At 56.0% G+C, this 16,369-nt stretch overlaps 1 protein-coding gene across 3 annotated transcripts in view; it reads right to left on the bottom strand.

Annotated features, from left to right (window-relative positions):
- Window positions 1–7,720: 7,720 nt before the first annotated feature.
- Window positions 7,721–16,369, bottom strand: part of PBX4 (PBX homeobox 4) — a 37,583-nt gene continuing 28,934 nt past the window's right edge. For 2 of the 3 annotated variants that reach the window (XM_072721110.1, XM_072721111.1), the window contains exons 3-7: window positions 14,879–15,126; window positions 14,411–14,601; window positions 13,815–13,950; window positions 10,745–10,901; window positions 7,721–10,525 (exon numbers count right to left, since the gene is read on the bottom strand). In XM_072721110.1, the coding sequence (XP_072577211.1) occupies window positions 10,119–10,525; window positions 10,745–10,901; window positions 13,815–13,950; window positions 14,411–14,601; window positions 14,879–15,126 (1,139 nt within the window). In that variant the 3' untranslated portion in view covers window positions 7,721–10,118. The remainder of the gene's footprint in view (window positions 10,526–10,744; window positions 10,902–13,814; window positions 13,951–14,410; window positions 14,602–14,878; window positions 15,127–16,369) is intronic. The other variant, XM_072721112.1, reaches the window with a different exon arrangement.

Below are 16,369 nucleotides of genomic sequence, written 5' to 3'. Positions count from 1 at the left end.
TACTGCCACCTCCAGAGCTCTGCAGTGATGTCGAGTGGGGAAGTTAAAACTCCCCAAAGCACCTAAATCAGGTCCTCGATTTCCCCACTGGCATCTGCGGGCCTCCAGGCTTCCTCCAGGACTCCGGGGTGAGGGTCTCGGGGTGAGGGTCTCGAAATACCGCCTGGAGTTTCAGGGGAACAGAAATCTTTTTTTTTTTTTTTTAAGTTTATTTATGAGAGACACAGAGACAGAGAGAGAGAGGCAGAGACATAGGCAGAGGGATCAGGATTCGATCCCAGGACCCTGAGCCGAAGCAGATGCTCAACCACTAAGCCACCAGGTGTGCTGGAACAGAAATCTTTACTAGGGTTTGGGTTTGGGCCCTCCTCAGGCGCTGGAACTGCATGTGGGGGCCTTGGAACTGCCACAGCAGGAGCGCACCTAACTTGGGCGGGACATGCCTCTGCTACCTGGACTGGGGGAGCCCTCTAAATCTTTCCCATGGACTGGCTTAGGGGATCTGGAAGTTTCACCTAGGGCTTGCACATGGGGAGCCTCCGAAATCCCAGTTGGGGAGCCTTCAAGCCCCCTATTTCAAGGATCACACCCTTAGTGGCCCTGGGGGGTTGTGGCCATTCTTGGAGGGGGGAGACTGGGGTGCAGGGAGAGAGAAAGGGAAACCTGAAAGGGGTTTGGCCCGGACCCTTCTGACCCCCTCTCAGGTCGCAGGGCAGCAGCGGCCAGAACCCCAACCTCTGACCCTCCCCTCTGTCCCAGGTGACCTTCTAGGCTTCCCTGGAGATGGAGAAGGCCTGAGGCCGGGAGCAGCACGCGCCAGGGGAGGAGCTTCAGGGAGAGAAGGGGCGGGGCCAGGATGGGGGGGGCGGCCCGGCACCCCAGGTAGAAGATGAACCCTGGCTGCAGCCGCGGAGGGACCGCCGGCGCAGAGCCGCTAGTCTCAGGGTCGGGAATGGGGGAGACCAGCCGGCAGAGCCCAGGTCCCTGGGGGGGGGGGGTAGTCAGTGAGGGGCGGGGTCTAGGTGGACAGAGACCAAGCACCTGTGGGTCCCCTAACTCTGCCCCAGCCCAGGGGAGATCAAGAAATTAAACCAGAAGCTGCGGGAAACTTCGACCCAGGACCAACGTGAGGTGACTGAGGTCAGAGACCTCCCCCCGACACACACCCCGCTCTCCTCACCTCTCAGCCCTCCCTAGGACTGCCCCATCCACCAGGCTGGCCTAAGGGTGAGGCCAGAGAGGGGCAGCCTTGTCTCTAGGGACACACAGCCACTCCCTCCCCATGATTTCAGGGCAATTGCCCCCACCCCCGGCAACTGCTGGAATCGCCCCATCTGTACCCCAGACGAGAAGGAGATGCCAGGCGGGACAATGCCCCCAGCATCGCAGCTGAAGTCCCAGGATGCTGGCTCGCCTGGGGGTCAGCAGGGAGCAGGGACTCAGAGGGCAGCGCCTGGGAAGGGGCTGGGGGCGGGGGGGGGCTGGGAGCTGAGAAGAGCCTCAGCAGCAGTGCAGCGTTAGCCAGGCGTTCAGTGCAAAGGCCCTGGGGTGGGAAGGCGCTCCGGGAGGGGTAGTGAGGAGGCTGGCGCCGGGAGAGAGAACGTCAAAGACAGACCTCGTGGGGCCCTGGGGGCGGAGATGGAGGGGGGATTGAATGCGGAGAGGGAAGGGAAAGCCGGCTGGGTAAGGCAATCGGCGGGATCCGATTCACGCTGTAGGATCGCCCTCTGGCGGCCGCAAGGAGAACGGGCCGAGAGGAGTCCACCCTCTGCACGTTATCCTGGCCCAGCGAGCCGACCCGGTCCGACCCGGTCCGACGAGCGGCCTCCTGTCTCCCTCAGTGTCCCCCTCGGGGGATGGGGACAAGACAGCCCGGACCTGAGAGCGCCCCCGACGCGGACACTGTCCTCAGTGCCCTACTTCACAGAGACGCCCCTCGAGAAGAGACAAGTTGAGGAATAATAATAGTAACAGCGGCGAACGAGGTCCCGTTTCTTGCCCGGAGCCCGGCCCTTTGGGTGGATCGGCCCTGGGACAGCACAGCCACACTGCGGGGGGCGGGGGGCCTCACGACCCTGGGAGAGGCCGGGGCTCCAGGCCCCCAGCTCGGCGCTCGCGGCGGGGTCTGCGGGCCACGGCGACCCCTGGTGGTGGGGGGCGGGACACAGCGGCCGGTCGGCTGGCCCCTCACCCTCCGGTCCTCTGTGCTGTGGCCTCCACTTCCCTCGCCTGATGGGTTCCCCTCTGGGGTGAAACCCTTCATCATGCGCCTCCTAAGCCCCAGGCTGGTGGGACGATCATGAGCAGGGCTGGCTGAGAAGTGTGGTCAGAGTTTCAAGGGCTCCAACTCCTGTCCCTCTTCGGAGTTGTTAAAATGCAGGCTGCCCCAGGGTATAAGGAGGAACAAGAGGTGGCCTTCCCTGCCAACCCCTGGACCCCTGGCTTCCTCCCTACAGGTCAAGGCTGTGACCGGTGTCTCCTTCCAGAGATATTTGGATATAAGGTCCCCCTCTCCACCCCATTTCTTCTTTCCTTTCTTTTCTTTTCTTTCTTTTCTTTTCTTTCTTTCTTTCTTTCTTTCTTTTTCTTTCTTTCTTCTTTCTTTCTTTTTCTTTTCTTTCTTCTTTCTTTCTTTTTCTTTTTTCTTTCTTTTTCTTTCTTTCTTCTTTCCTTTCTCTTTATTTTTCTTCTTCTTCTTCTTTCTTCTTCTTCTTTCTTCTTCTTCTTCTTCTTTTCTTCTTCTTCTTCTTCTTCTTCTTCTTCTTCTTCTTCTTCTTCTTCTTCTTCTTCTTCTTTCTTCCTTTTTTTTTTAAGGATTCCATCCATTCACTCACGAGAGACAAAGAGAGAGAGGCAGAGACACAGGCAGAGGGGGAAGCAGGCTCCACACACAGAGCCCGACAGGGCACCCGATCCCAGGACCCCAGGACCATGCCCCGGGCCGAAGGCAGGTGCCAAACTGCTGAGCCACCCAGGGATCCCCCATTTCTTTTTTTAAAATAAAGATGTTATTTATTTATTTGACAGAGAGAGTGAGCAAGCAAGCAGGGGAAGGGAGAGAGAGAGAGAGAGAAGCAGGCTCCCTGCAGAGCAGGGAGCCAGATGCGGGGCTCCATCCCAGGACCTGTGATCATGACCTTAAGCCGAAGGCAGATGCTTAAGCTACTGAGCCACCCAGGCGCCCCTCCTTTTTATTTTTTTAGTTGTAAGTTTTATTTATATAAACTTCATTAAGAACATAAAAGATAAAAAAAAATAAAAAAAAATAAAAAAAAAAAAGAACATAAAAGATTAAGTTTCTTTAAAAAATCTGCAGTTAGGGCAGACCCAGTGGCACAGTGGTTTAGCGCCGCCTGCAGCCCAGGGCCCGATCCTGGAGACCTGGGATCGAGTTCCCGTCAGGCTCCTGCATGGAGCCTGCTTCTCCCTCGTCCTGTGTCTCTGCCTCTCTCTCTCTCTCTCTCTCTCTCTCTCTCTCTCTCTCATAAATAAATAAATAAATCTTAAAAAAAAAAAAAACTGCAGTTAGGTACAGCAGTGTTGCATAAATAAAGTGGCAATTACCCTGTCAAAATTAAACAGTGCAAAACACAAGTAAGCCAGGGAAATCACAATACACGTGCTACAAACGCTGGGTCCTAGGAAACAAGTTAGTGACGGGTCAGTATACAGACAGATCAGTGCTCTTTAGAATGTGTACCTGAGGAGTTCTGGTACAGTGACTAGCGGTCGCAGAAACTGGACATACAACTTTAGCTTCTCTAAAGTCCGATTCCCAAACAAAAGTAGTCGAGTTACCTCGCTGGCAACTTGAGGATGCTTCCTGAATACAATGCCATTTAGAGAACAGGAGTCATCTCAGCTGGTTTAGTGTCACATGTGGACACATCCCTGCACACATGTGAGTGGGGAGTGGATACACACAGGCACCAGGCGAAATCAGCAGGGATGATAGAAGCATCTACTGACACGGGATCCGCTAGGAAGTCTCTCTACAGCTTCCACATCGTCACATCCAGTCTCGTGGGATCCCCAATCTCTCTCCAGGCCAGCAGAGAAGCAGAAGGAAGACAACTGATTTAAACAGTCCCCAACTGATATTTGTTTTCAATATTTTGTAGTTAAAAAAATGTGGCAAGAAATGCTTTCATTTTGCCTTTCTCGCATACATATATTTGTATACTTGTGTACGTTTATCTGTAGAAAATTCTTAGATGGGAAATTGATGAGGAAAAAGGTGTGTGCACTTTTAATACTCACAGATTCTAGAAAATTGCCCTCTTGAGCAGCTGAATGGATGAGCAGTCCCAGTAGTGAGGCCTTCAGAATCATAGCCGTGGCCCTGCCAGTATCTAACTGGGGCCCTGGGGACCAGGTTGGGAAGCCTCTGAGCCTCAGCATCCCTACCTGTCTCATGGAGACCCCATCAGCACCCATTCTGCTTGCAGGGCCCTCTTGGGGTGCTGAATGACTCCTCTGCATTCTTGTAATATTACTGGCTCAATTATTCTTGCGAGGCCACATTTTAGGTGTTGTTTTTTTAAAAAAAGAGAAAGAGCACGAGTGGGGGGGGGGCAGAGAGAGGGGGAGAGAGAAACTGAAGCGGACTCCTCGCTGAGCCAGGAGCCTGATGCGAAGCTCTATCTCAGGGTCCTAAGATCGAGACCTAGGCCAAGACCAAGAGTCAGAGGCTCAACCGACTGTGCCACTGAGGCGTCCCTAGGAGTTTTTGAATAGCGCAATATAAAATGTTAATAAAGTGCGACTTTATGTGCAGAATTTGAGCAAAGGGGACGCCCGGGTGGCTCAGAGGTTCAGCATCTGCCTTCGGCCCAGGGCATGATCCTGGAGTCCTGGGATCGTGTCCCACGTCGGGCTCCCTGCATGGAGCCTGCTTCTCCCTCTGCCTGTGACTCTGCCTCTCTCTCTCTCTCTTTGTCTCTCATGAATAAATGAAAGCTTTTTTAAAAAAGAATTTGAGCAAAGATATTCTTTCAAATTACACCCCCCCACCCCCCCCAAGACCCAGCTTCCCGAGAACCACGGTCCTAATTCACACCGTGGCCACCAGAGGGCGCCCGTGGGCGGGAGGCCAGGCGGTGGGGGGAGGGCTCCTGCGCCCGCCGCCCGAGAGTCGCTGCTTTGTCTGCGTCCCCGGGAACGCCGGCCTCGGGCCTGGGCCCCCCTTCCCCGCCCGCACCCTCCACCTCCCCGTCACACCTCCCTGTTGCCCAGACGACCTGTCCCGGCGCAGCCCACCCTCTCCCACCCCAAGACCTGCCCGGTGCTTGCTGCCGGGTTGGCCTCCCACGTCGCGGGGTGCTTGGCCATCTCTCCGCTGGGAATCTCCTCCGGCCCGACTGTGCTCCAGTCGCTGATTCGGTCTTGAAGCCGTCAGTGGGGGTGGTCGGTGGTCGGTGGTCGGTGGTCGGCGCCCCAACCCACGCGGCTGCGCCGGCGGTAACTTCTAGCTGCTAATGCAGCCCCTGCTCCTGAGATCTAGCCTTCCGTCTTCCATGACATGCTCTCCTGGTTTTTGTCCCATATTCCGGCCTCTCCGGACTTCCCAAATTTCTCTCCCCTGAACACAACTAATACATCCAGTTGTGTGATAGACTCCCCAGCCCTGACGGTCCAGAGCCCAGCTACCTTCCCTCCGTGGCATCCTACCTACTCTCCCTGTGGCTCAGGCCACCCCTCTCCCACTCAACAGCAAGTCAGATATGTGCCCCCCACCCTGCCTACCCTGCCTGCATTTGCCCACCCTCCTCCCGGTGATCACAGGACCCTCTGGCCGCCACCCCCTTCAGTCCACTCTGGGCTCAGCAGCTGGGGGGGTCTGTGAAGACCTGAGCCCCCGCGGCCCCCACTGCGCACACCAGCCTGGCTCCCCCCTCGGGCGGGCACCTCTCATCCCTTCCACCTCTGTGGGCACCTGGGGCAGTGCCCAGCCCACCTGCCCCACACTGCATGCTCCCTGGCTCACCTCCCTAAGGTCTCGTCTCAAACCTACCTTCCTGGGTGAGATATTATCATAAAATGGAATGAAGCCCTGACACACGACAAACCTGAAAAACGTCATGCTCAGTGAGCGAAGCCAGTCACAAGAGGCCGCAGAGCGTATGATCCCATGTATGTGAATGTTGGGCACAGATAAATCCATGGACAGGGAAAGCAGGGTGGTGGTTGCCAGGGGTGGGGGAAGGGGTGAGGAGTGACTACTGGTGGGGACCAGGTGTCCTTTGTCGGGGGGGAGGAAACGTTCTGGGACTAGAGAGAGGTGGTGATTTCACAACACATTGTGAATGTAATCTGTGCCACTGGAGTCTTTAAATGGTTAAAATGAAAAATTTTATGTTATATATATATTTTACTACAATTTTTTAAAAATATATTTATTCATGAGAGACACAGAGAGAAAGAGAGAGAGAGAGGCAGAGACATAGGTAGAGGGAGAAGCAGGCTCCCCTCAGGGAGCCCGATGTGGGTGGGACTGGATCCCTGAACTCCAGGATCATGCCCTGAGCAGAGCTTAACAGCCGAGCCATCCAGGCGTACCATCTTGCCACGATTTTAAAAAGAAAGAGGAGGGGCACTTGGGTGGCTCAGTGTCTGCCTTCAGTTCAGGCCATGATCCTGGGGTCCTGGGATGAGCCTGGCGTTGGGCTTCCTGCTCAGCAGGGAGCCTGCTTCTCCCTCTCTCTGCCCTTCCCCCCATCACTCGTGCTCTTGAGCACTGCCTCTTTCTCTTTCTCAAAGGGGAAAAAGGCACCTTCTTCCGGAGGTGGGCCCTGAGCCCACCCCCAGACTTCTGCTCATGTTTATTCTTTTTTTCTCTGGAATGTAATCTCACTAGAGCAGGGCCCTGGTCTGCCAGTGAATCCTGGGCTGCGGGGAGCCAGGAGGCAGGCTGCAGGAACTGAGGACAGGCCAGACCTGAGGACAGGCATCTCAGGCAGGGGGAGGGAGTCAGCTGCCACTGTATGGATGCAAACGACAGAAAACCCACATGGAGCCTTGTGAGGAGAAATACCCGCAGCAGGCAGTGCCGGGTTGGTCCCCAGCTGGCACCCGAGCAGCCGCAGCCAGGGACAGACACCAAGCCCTGAGGCCGAGGGGCTCCTGCCATGGCGCTTCATTGGCTGGAGGAAAATCCTGGCAGCCATGGAGGTGGTGGCCCCCCAAGCTGCACCATGCGGAGAACAGCAGGGCGTTCAAAGTAGGGACATGTAGCTGGGACACATCACAGACTGTTACAGGGCATCTGGGTGGGATGGCCTGGGAACTGGCAGGCACTGGTGACCTCTGGAGAAGGGAGGAGGGGCCAGGCCCCAGACAGGGTGGGAGGAGGCGGCAGGGCCCACCTGAAGACGCCAGCAGAGGAGGAACTGGGGCAGCCGGAGGTCACCCAGGAATGAGGGGGGTTAATGCCAAGGCCCTCAGTGCTGCACCAGCACAGCGCTCGCTCGCTCTCGCTTGGAGAGTGTATTGACAGGTCATTGGAGGATGGTAGAACTTATGTTAACAGAAAAAAAAATATAAACCCATCCCCAGTAAAATCCGGAGCTCACAACAAACGGAAGGAAACAACAGAAGAGGGCAGGGAAGGCAGCACCTGGGGGAGCAGACCCACGAAGGACCCCAGGAGCGGCCAGATCCGCACTCCGACCCACCCCGCTCGGCCAGCTGTCGCCGAAACAAACCTGATATGACCAACATCGACATGAAAATAAGTCCAAAATTTTAATGGGAGAATTTGTGACAAGTCCTAGAAGAAACAATTCACAGTCTTATCATAAAATTACTATTAAAAAAATGAACTGAATTGAGAAAATGAGCAGCATCTCAGCCCATTTCAGATCCCAGCCGGCAAGCAACGGATGGCGCCTGCCACCTGCTGCGGTTCTGGGTCTTTGAGGTAATCAGCTGCACGCGCAGCAAAGACTCGGGTGCCTGCAAACCACTGCAGGCCACCCGGTCCACTTTTCTGGTCGACTCCAAACCTTAATTAGATGCGTCTGAGTGGACGCTGCCGGGGTCTCCAGGGGGGGAAGCGGTGGACGCTGGGGGCACGGCTCCCTGCCAGCCACCCTTGGCCTGTAAAGACAGAGACTGGGGGTCAGAAGGCCGTGAACTGAGATGAACCGAGAAACAAGGAGAGGAGCCAGGAGCCAGCGGAGGGACTGTGGGGCCCTCCTGGGTCACAGCTGGCCTCACTGCCTGACCCCTGACATGGGCGAGCTTCCCGGCCAGAATGGCCTCCACTGGCCACCCGACGAGGATCTGGTCAAGGACAGATGTGGCATCGTGGTGCAGCCGAGGCTTCTCCACACACTGAGCGGGAGGCAGCCTGGTCTGGCCTGGAGCTGACGACAGAGCCGGAAGGGGCTTTGGGACCCGGCTGGACGCTGGTCTGGCTGCGCAGCCAGAAGGGTAGCAGCCATGGCCCCCAGGCACGGGGACTCTGTCTGCCGTGCAAGGACAGTAGCAGGTACACGCAGCCTTGGGATGTTTGCCCATGGGATCTCCCCACCCACTGTAGTGGAAAACACCACTGGAAGCGGCTCTTTGCGAGTGGTCTGCTCTGTGGTGAGTCCTGTTTGTAGCCCACGAGAGCAGGGCCATTCTGCTTCCTGACATGTGCCCGGAGGGCGGCTTCCAAGCCCAGTGGTCCCAGATGTCATACCCTCCACGTGACCCTGAGGGCTTGTTGGGTCCCTGCTGAGTTGGTGGGCGATCACACAAGTTCCTCCTTACCTTCCTCTCTCTAGCACTTTCCCTGACAGGCTGAGGCCTTCTGCCTGCATCTTCTACCTCATCTGACCCCACCAGGCCATAGACCCTGCCCCCTGCTCCTCCCCACCGCAGCTCCTTCCTCACCACGTGTCCCCTGGTGCTGCCCCAGTGCCTGCGCTTCAGAGGCCAGTGTCAGGTGACTGGATCAGCGGACCACTGGCTTCCTGAGGGGGCCGCCTCATCCATGACATGGGGCACCCTGCCCATCAGTCTGACAGCAGCTGGGATGAGCACCAGCCTCAGGGGGTCACTGTGCCCTCGGACACCCACAGGCCTGTGTTCCAGGAAGGAGGCCATGAGTGGTGAAGGGAGGGGGGTCCATTCACAGGACTGACAGGTGACAGGCTAGTATCCAGGTGCGGGACTGACAGCCAGAGGGCAGCCCAGATGTTCCTTGGGCACACAGGGTGGAGGCCATGGCTTCTGGCCAGGTGGCCTCCGCCCTCGGGGTCTGCCCTCTTAAAAAAGCATCTGTGCCCCACCCACCCCAGCACAGGTGGGGCGTCCACACCAGACCAAGGACATTCCCACTTACTCTGCTGGGTGGATAGGACCTGCCTCCTGGTCCAGGGAAGCCACGAGACTCCAGATCTCCTGGGCTGGTTCTAGGGGTAAGGACGGACCTCGTCTATCAGCTCCCCACTCTCATACTCACACCCGCTACACCTGAGGCACTGAGCCAGCCACCGAGCTCCCTGCTCTGCCCAGGTGCTCATTATGGGGCTGTGGGGTTACTGTGGTGACAGGACATGGAGGACCCTGTGCCAGGTCCTGCCAAATGGCACCAGGAGGCATCCAGTACCTGCACCAATTAGGGGGTAAATCAGTGGGGGTCACCTGGCACTGTAGGCTACACTTGTGTGAAGGAAAAGGTGTGCTAAGGCCTTGCCGGATGCCACACAGCCTTGAACCTATAAGATACCTCACAACTGTGCTCACAGCCTCTTCAGGATGGCCCTGTGTGTGGGCCAGGCCCTTGTGACAGCAGGGTGCTGGGGAGGCACCGGGGGCCAGGAGAGGGATGGGGCCCCCTAATCCTGGCTAGCCCAACACCCTGAGAAAGTTCCAGAGGGCATGTCTGAGATGCTTATGATCCCCGGCTCATTTTCCCAGCCACCAAAATGGATGTTCACTCTGACCCAGCTGGGCCCTAGGTGAGGTGACAGCTGGGCTGGCAAGGCCAAGGCACTGATGTGGTGGAGGTCTGAGCCTAGTAGGGCTCCAAGTCCCAAGGGTCAGGGCCTTGTCTGTCTGTCCCCTCCCACCCCCTCCGGGTACAGATGCCTGATGGGAAGGAGGGCTCCTTCCCAACAGCTCAACAGCTACCGTGACTTCCTGAGTCCTGGGGCTGGGAGTGAAGGGAACATGTCTTTGCAAAGTGGGCCCCACAGAATCGTGTCCCAGACGCAGCTTAGCCAACCTGCAGTCATCAAGGCAATGGATTGAGTACCCAGTGGGCCCTTCCTCATTGCTGGGATTCCTGAGAGAGCCTTGGGGAGGCTGAGAGGTAGCTGGCAAGATGGCCCATTCCCAGGACCCCCTACCCACTTTGTCTCTGAGTCTCTGCCCCAACACTGAAGCAGGGACCCCAGGGCATCCTTGGACTGTGCCTTGAGACTCACCTGGGACCGCAAGCTGCCTCCTGCAGGAGTACGGCGGAGAGAGGCCAGTGTCTGTAGGGTGATAAGTGCATCCCCGGCACTGGTCAGTGGGAAGGGATCAGAGGAACCTAGAAGGGGTGTGAGGTATCAGGACTAGTGTTCCAGCTCCAAAAGTTACAGAGGCTCCTCAGGTGGGATCTACTAGACCTTCAGCCAGGAATGCAGCTCCTGCCGGCATCTGCTCCACAGAGGTCTCTGGCAGCCCCGGCCCCTCTTATCCCTTCCCGCGCAGCTCAGCGGCATGCCTATGTGTGAGGACAGGCCCTGGGCTGGGCAGCCTCACTCACCAGAGCTGGGTGTTGATGGGCAGCTAGCCTGGCTCCTCAGGCCCCCGACTTTGGTGGTGTCGACTGCCATTTTAGTAGTATAAATGGTAGCCTCTTCTTGAAACTTCCCCATGTTCTTTTTATATCGAATTCTTTTGTTGCCGAACCAGTTGGAGACCTGTGGACACCACAGAGAAAGAAGTCGCTGGAAAAGCTAACCCAGTAATGAGGTAACATGAACATATGGTGGGCTCTCTCTGAGATGCCTGTGCTCCCACTGCCCAGGAGGGACATCCCTGAGTGGCAACAAGCAGCCCTGGGGCCGGGTGAGAGGATGGGACGGAGAAGCTGGCACTGATTGAACCATGGACACAGGGAAATGGCTGCAGTGGGTGGAGGTCACCCCAGAGCCGGCCTGTCCTACCATGTGCTGCTGGAACAGGGATGGGAAGGAGCTGGAAGGAAACAGGATGTCTGACATGTGGAAAGAGGAGCACCGTTCCTCTTCCTGCAGGGGCAGGAACAGATTAGATTCCAGATTGTTCTTTAGGGAAAGTGAGACCCAGGGAGACACGCCTCCCTGGGGACCCGGTAACTCCACTCCTGGGAATTCAGTCTAAGGAAAGATCACATTGATCCACAACTTATCAAAGGATGACACAGGTGGACGAACTGGCAGGGCAGTGGAGAGGAGCTGAACACTGAGCTAAGCGCCTGTCTAGTGCTCGGAGCAGCTGGGGCAGCTGCTGTCACAGCCAATCTACAAGCAAGCAGGCTCGGCAGGTGGAGAAGCCCAGGGCTGAGCGGGCCGAGCCCAGCTGACTCCAAATCTGCAGGACTGACCAGGGCTTCTCCCCGGGGTCGTTCTCTAACTCAGGGCTGTCCTGGACTCTGTGGGGTGCTGAGCAGCATCTCCCCCAACCAGATGCCAGTAGCGCCCCACCCAAGGGTTATGACAGTGAAAATTTCCCCTGGGGGCAGAATCTGTCAGCCCCTGACCAGCACCTTCCTGTGGAGACAGCCATGACTGGAAACACTTCAATACCCCAGAGTAAGGCCTGGGGCCCTGCAGTGAAATATGTGTGGGTCAATGAACAGAAAAAAAAAAAAAAAAACAGTTGAGTGACGGTGGCAGGGTTTTGATGACCTTTTCTCTCTTGAAAATGTATTTCTTTAATGTCCCTACCCAAGTGCTCCACATTATCCTCTCCATGTTAACCACGAAAAGAAAAAGCCCTTATGTGCGCTCCCTGCCCCTCACACCGGGTCTCCTTGTGCCTGCCCCCGGGGTGTGAGGGCAGCCAGAGCAGCACTTGGCTCCCACCTACAAGGAATGTGCTAAAATGTCTTTGTGGAACGGAGTTTGCAGAGGAATGGCAGCAAGCAGTTTTCCATATTAACTGGCATTTTAGGAGGGCAGAGAGCGAGCTTTTCTGTGTGTGGGAGGCTGGCCCTGTTCTGGACAGATGGGGGACCCAGGGGTTGGGAAAGAGCAGTGTCCACCCTCTCCATGAGGAGCACCTCAACATGGGCACCTCAAGCAGGCTCTCAGATATTCTCTCGGCCGGTGTGGATTCCAGGGAGCCACTGGCCACCCCTACCCAGTCCCTCTGGCCCGGCCCTTCCAGCCGAGCCTGCTGCGGCTGCTGCCCAGTCTCCACTTGTCACCTCATCTGTGGGTCAGCAACCTGCCCCTTTCTCCCTCGGGCCTCCTCAGCCTGCAGCTGCAGCTGATTCTAGCTTGAAAACGTCTGTGGCCTTATTTGTGACACCCCTTGCTCTAAGGGTGCCCCCATTACCTTCTCCTTAGGTGAACCTCACAGCTTGCACATCTGTACCTTAAATTCAGAATGTCCCCTCCACTGTTAGCCACTTCAGGCTGTCCTGAGACCTGGTGGATGCACCACATTGGGGAGGGGCTCCCAGCACAGAATTCTGCTGCTGGTTGGTGTGTGTGGGGGGGCATCTTAGGGCACGACCACAGAGGGGGAGTCACTGGGATGTGGCTAGTGCTTTTCAAACTTTTGTTTGCAACTGACCCTCTGCTCGATGAAGTCTAGACCCAAGACCCATCTGCTTTCCATAGGCTCTGGGCCTTGAACTGAATCTGGCTGTTCTTCAGAAGACAGCACAAGATGACCAGGAAGCGCCACAACGCCCGGAAGCTCATGAGGTGTGCGCCTTCCTTCAGCTCTGGCCTTGGTGCTGGGGATGCCAGAGCAGTCCAGGGTGAGTGAAGTCAGATGTGACCAGGACACCTGCAGGTTCTTCTGCCTGTGGGACCCTACAGGTTCCTGCGTGCCCCTTATCATGAAGTTGCAGCCTGGACTTGGCCTGGGCCAGGGTAGAGAGCTCTGGCTAAGGGCATGGGCTCTGGAGGCAGCCAGATTGGGCTGGAATCTCAGCCCCTCCGACTGTACAGCTGGAGGAGGGGGCTTCCTCGGAGCTGGTGGCAAGATCCAGTGAGCTAGCATTAGCACCAGTCAGCTCTGCTGCCAGGGGCTGGGGGGTGCAGCCTGACCCTAACTGGAGCTCCTGAGCTGCCCATCCTCACCATTCCCACCTTGAAACCGTCTAAGATGTTTCTTGGATTGTCCCCTCAGCACCACCTCTCTCGCCCCCGCTCCACTGAGGACACTGGAGGACCAGGCTACCAGGCTCTCCCAAGGCTGTTCGGGTCCCATCTGCAATCTGTACCACTGCTCCTCGTATGGAGCCAGATGTTGCTTGACATTGTATAACCCTGGTCATGCACTCTGGGCCACTGGAGAAACAATCAAGCATGTGTACATCCAGGCCTTTCCCAGGATAGCTGAACCAGTTCTTTGGCACAAGAGCTGGTCTATCATTTCAAGTCCTAATTTTGTTCCAAGTTCTCTTTCTTCTCTTATGCTAATATGCTAACCTTCCTTATGCAACACAGAACATCCCTGTGATACAAGTGTGACGAGGGCCACACTCCACGTGCCACTGGTGCTTGCGTCAGGGACTTCACACTCTGTCCAAGTCCATACAGTTAATGAACTTCCCTGGGTGTCCTCCTCATTGGACACAAGCTTCTCCCCCTCCTACATTCAGGGAGGCCCATCACCTGGGAGACTGTGATGCCGCCCTTCCTGGCCAGCTCTTCTTTGGCTTCTTCACTGGGATAAGGGTTGCTCAGATGGGAGTAAAAATACTCGTTCAGCACTTCCGTGGCCTGCTTGCTGAAGTTCCGCCGCTTGCGCCTGCAAAGACGGACAGCCTCAGGCAGTATGTGCACCGGCCTCTCATAACGTCCCTGTGTCCCTGTCTGTGATTTCCTAGAGGTCAGCACTTTTATTTTTTATTAAGATTTTATTTAATAGAGAGAGAGAGCGCGTGTGTGCACGGCCAGGGGGGAGGAGCAGAGGGAGAGGGAAAAGCAGATCACCCACTGAGCAAGGAGCCTGATGTTGCGCTTGATCCCAGGACCCTGATATAATTACCAGAGCCGAAGGCAGATGCTTAACTGACTGAGCCACCCAGGCGTGCCTAAGTCAGCACTTCTGATTGCCTCTCAAGAAGCTGTGTGAGGGCTGCACCCCTGGTCACAGCTAGAGCCCCAGGACAGGCTGGGAAGCCCCCAGAACTTAAACCCAAGCCAGCAGCAATTCGGTTCTTCTTAAGAGCCAACCCTAGGGTCACGGGAAGCACGTAGGGCCTGACCTGGCATCGAGGAACCGTGAACGCAGGGTCATCACAGCCTCACAGGTGCTCTGCTTCAGCTGCATCTGGATGGCATTGAACTTGCCGTGGATGACACCGACCATGCGCTCAATCTCCTTGGGTGAGACGGGCCTCATCCTGCTCTGCTCCCGGAGAAGGTTGGTGACATGTGTGGTAAACTCACGGCAAGCCTGGGGTGGGAACATACATGCCAGCCTGTGACCACCCAGCTGGTGGGCTCGGGACTCCATGTGGGACCAGCCACCTGCCGCCCCCTGCAGCTCCCACACAGGCTGGCTATTAAAAGTGAATGCAAAGGGTTTCCAGCAAAATTGGCCACCTCTGCCGTGAGACCAAGTGCATGTACTCTCTGGTCTGTGCCACAAAAGAAAGGTGGTTAGCGTTCCATGTTTTGCTTTGACAAATGCGCATTCACATGATAAAAACTCTTCCATGCAGAAAGATCACCTGTTCATATTTCTCTAGCTCAGAGTGGTAAATCTGTCGGATCTGGGACAGCTTGGCCCTGTAGTCAGAGTGCTCAAGGCTATTGTCATTTGGACAGCCACCTGGTGTTGCTGTGTTGGCCGCTGCCGCCGATCCTCCTCTTCCTCGCCTCTCCGGCCTGGATACACCCTCAGCCAGCAGCATGTTATCCAACCTCATGAGCTGAGCATTGGAGGGACCTTCTTCTTGAATGCCATGGATGCTTAACACTAGACAGGAGAGATGGGACCGAATCAGTGGGGGCTGTCTGAGCAAAAACAATCACAACAGATTATTAGCACTGGTGTCATATCTGAACACTTGAGGGGAAACGAAGGCTTCCTTTTATCTGTAAGAAACACTGAGTTCCTCACTTTGAAAGTGGTCCAGGTGCCACATAGGAGCACAATCCAGGGGGTGAAGACAGGCTACCATTCAGTGTAGCCATGTGGGCACATATAGGAGGCCTTGATAGGGCGAGTTTGGGGTGGCACCTAGCACTGGAGAAGCCCGAAGCCCTGAACCATGCCTCCAGAGGGTGGGGAGTGCACATTTCCAGATGCCCATACCAGCACAGGCATGGACATGAATGTGACTGGCAGCCTGCTGTCAGTGCGATACTGTGGTGGTGTGTATCTGTTGTGACTATGTGTGTTGGGGAGGGGAATTGGTGCTATAAAGTCAGAGAGGAAAAGCTTGATCCGGAGGGTACCAGAAAAGATGAACTAATCCACTTAGACATTTTAAGCAGAGAGACAAGACATTTGACCCTAAAACCTGGAAAAGCCATTCCAGCTGGGCTGAGAGGGTGATCTGCTGAGGGGCAGGGCTAGACAGGCAAGGGAGGCCTTGGGGAGAGCTGCCGATGTTCAGGTGGATACGGGGCAGCCGCAGGGCCTCCGGAGGGAGAGTCCTCAGGATCCTTAACTACCAGATATGGGTGTGAGAAACAGGCAATTCCCAAGTTCATGTGGACAGTGCCATGGATGGCACATTCTCCCAAGCACAGTGTGCAGAGTGGCAGGTTAAAAGGCTGACCCAGCCTGAGTCCCTGACGCAGCCAAGCACAGACGTGAGGTGGCTGCTTACTGGGAATTGGGGATGAATTGACCAGTTTGGGTGGGAGACAGGTATTTGTGTGTCATCTGCATGTGGTACTTGGGACATCTGTATATACCCACCTATCCCCATAGCTATACTTATGAGAAGTAGGCCATGCCCCTCGAATGCTAGAAAACCAACACAAGGGACAGGCAGACGAGGAGATGGAAAAGAATGATCAGGTAGGTCAAGGAAAAACCAGAAGTAGTCATGGGGTGAGACATGGGCTTAGTCATTAGGAGACCGCCATTAATCTCTGCAAAAGCAGCTGCAGGATCTGGCAAAGTAGAATCTGACTAGAAAGCTCCAGGAGACCGTGGGAGCCAGGCAGTGCAGAGAAGGAAAATGAGGCTCAGATCCGAGGGGGGCAGT

This window comes from Vulpes vulpes, chromosome 9 (assembly GCF_048418805.1).
Source record: "Vulpes vulpes isolate BD-2025 chromosome 9, VulVul3, whole genome shotgun sequence".
Lineage (NCBI taxonomy): Eukaryota > Metazoa > Chordata > Mammalia > Carnivora > Canidae > Vulpes > Vulpes vulpes.
The sequence above is the reverse complement of the archived record's forward strand: the minus strand, read 5'-3'. Positions and strand labels throughout refer to the sequence as shown.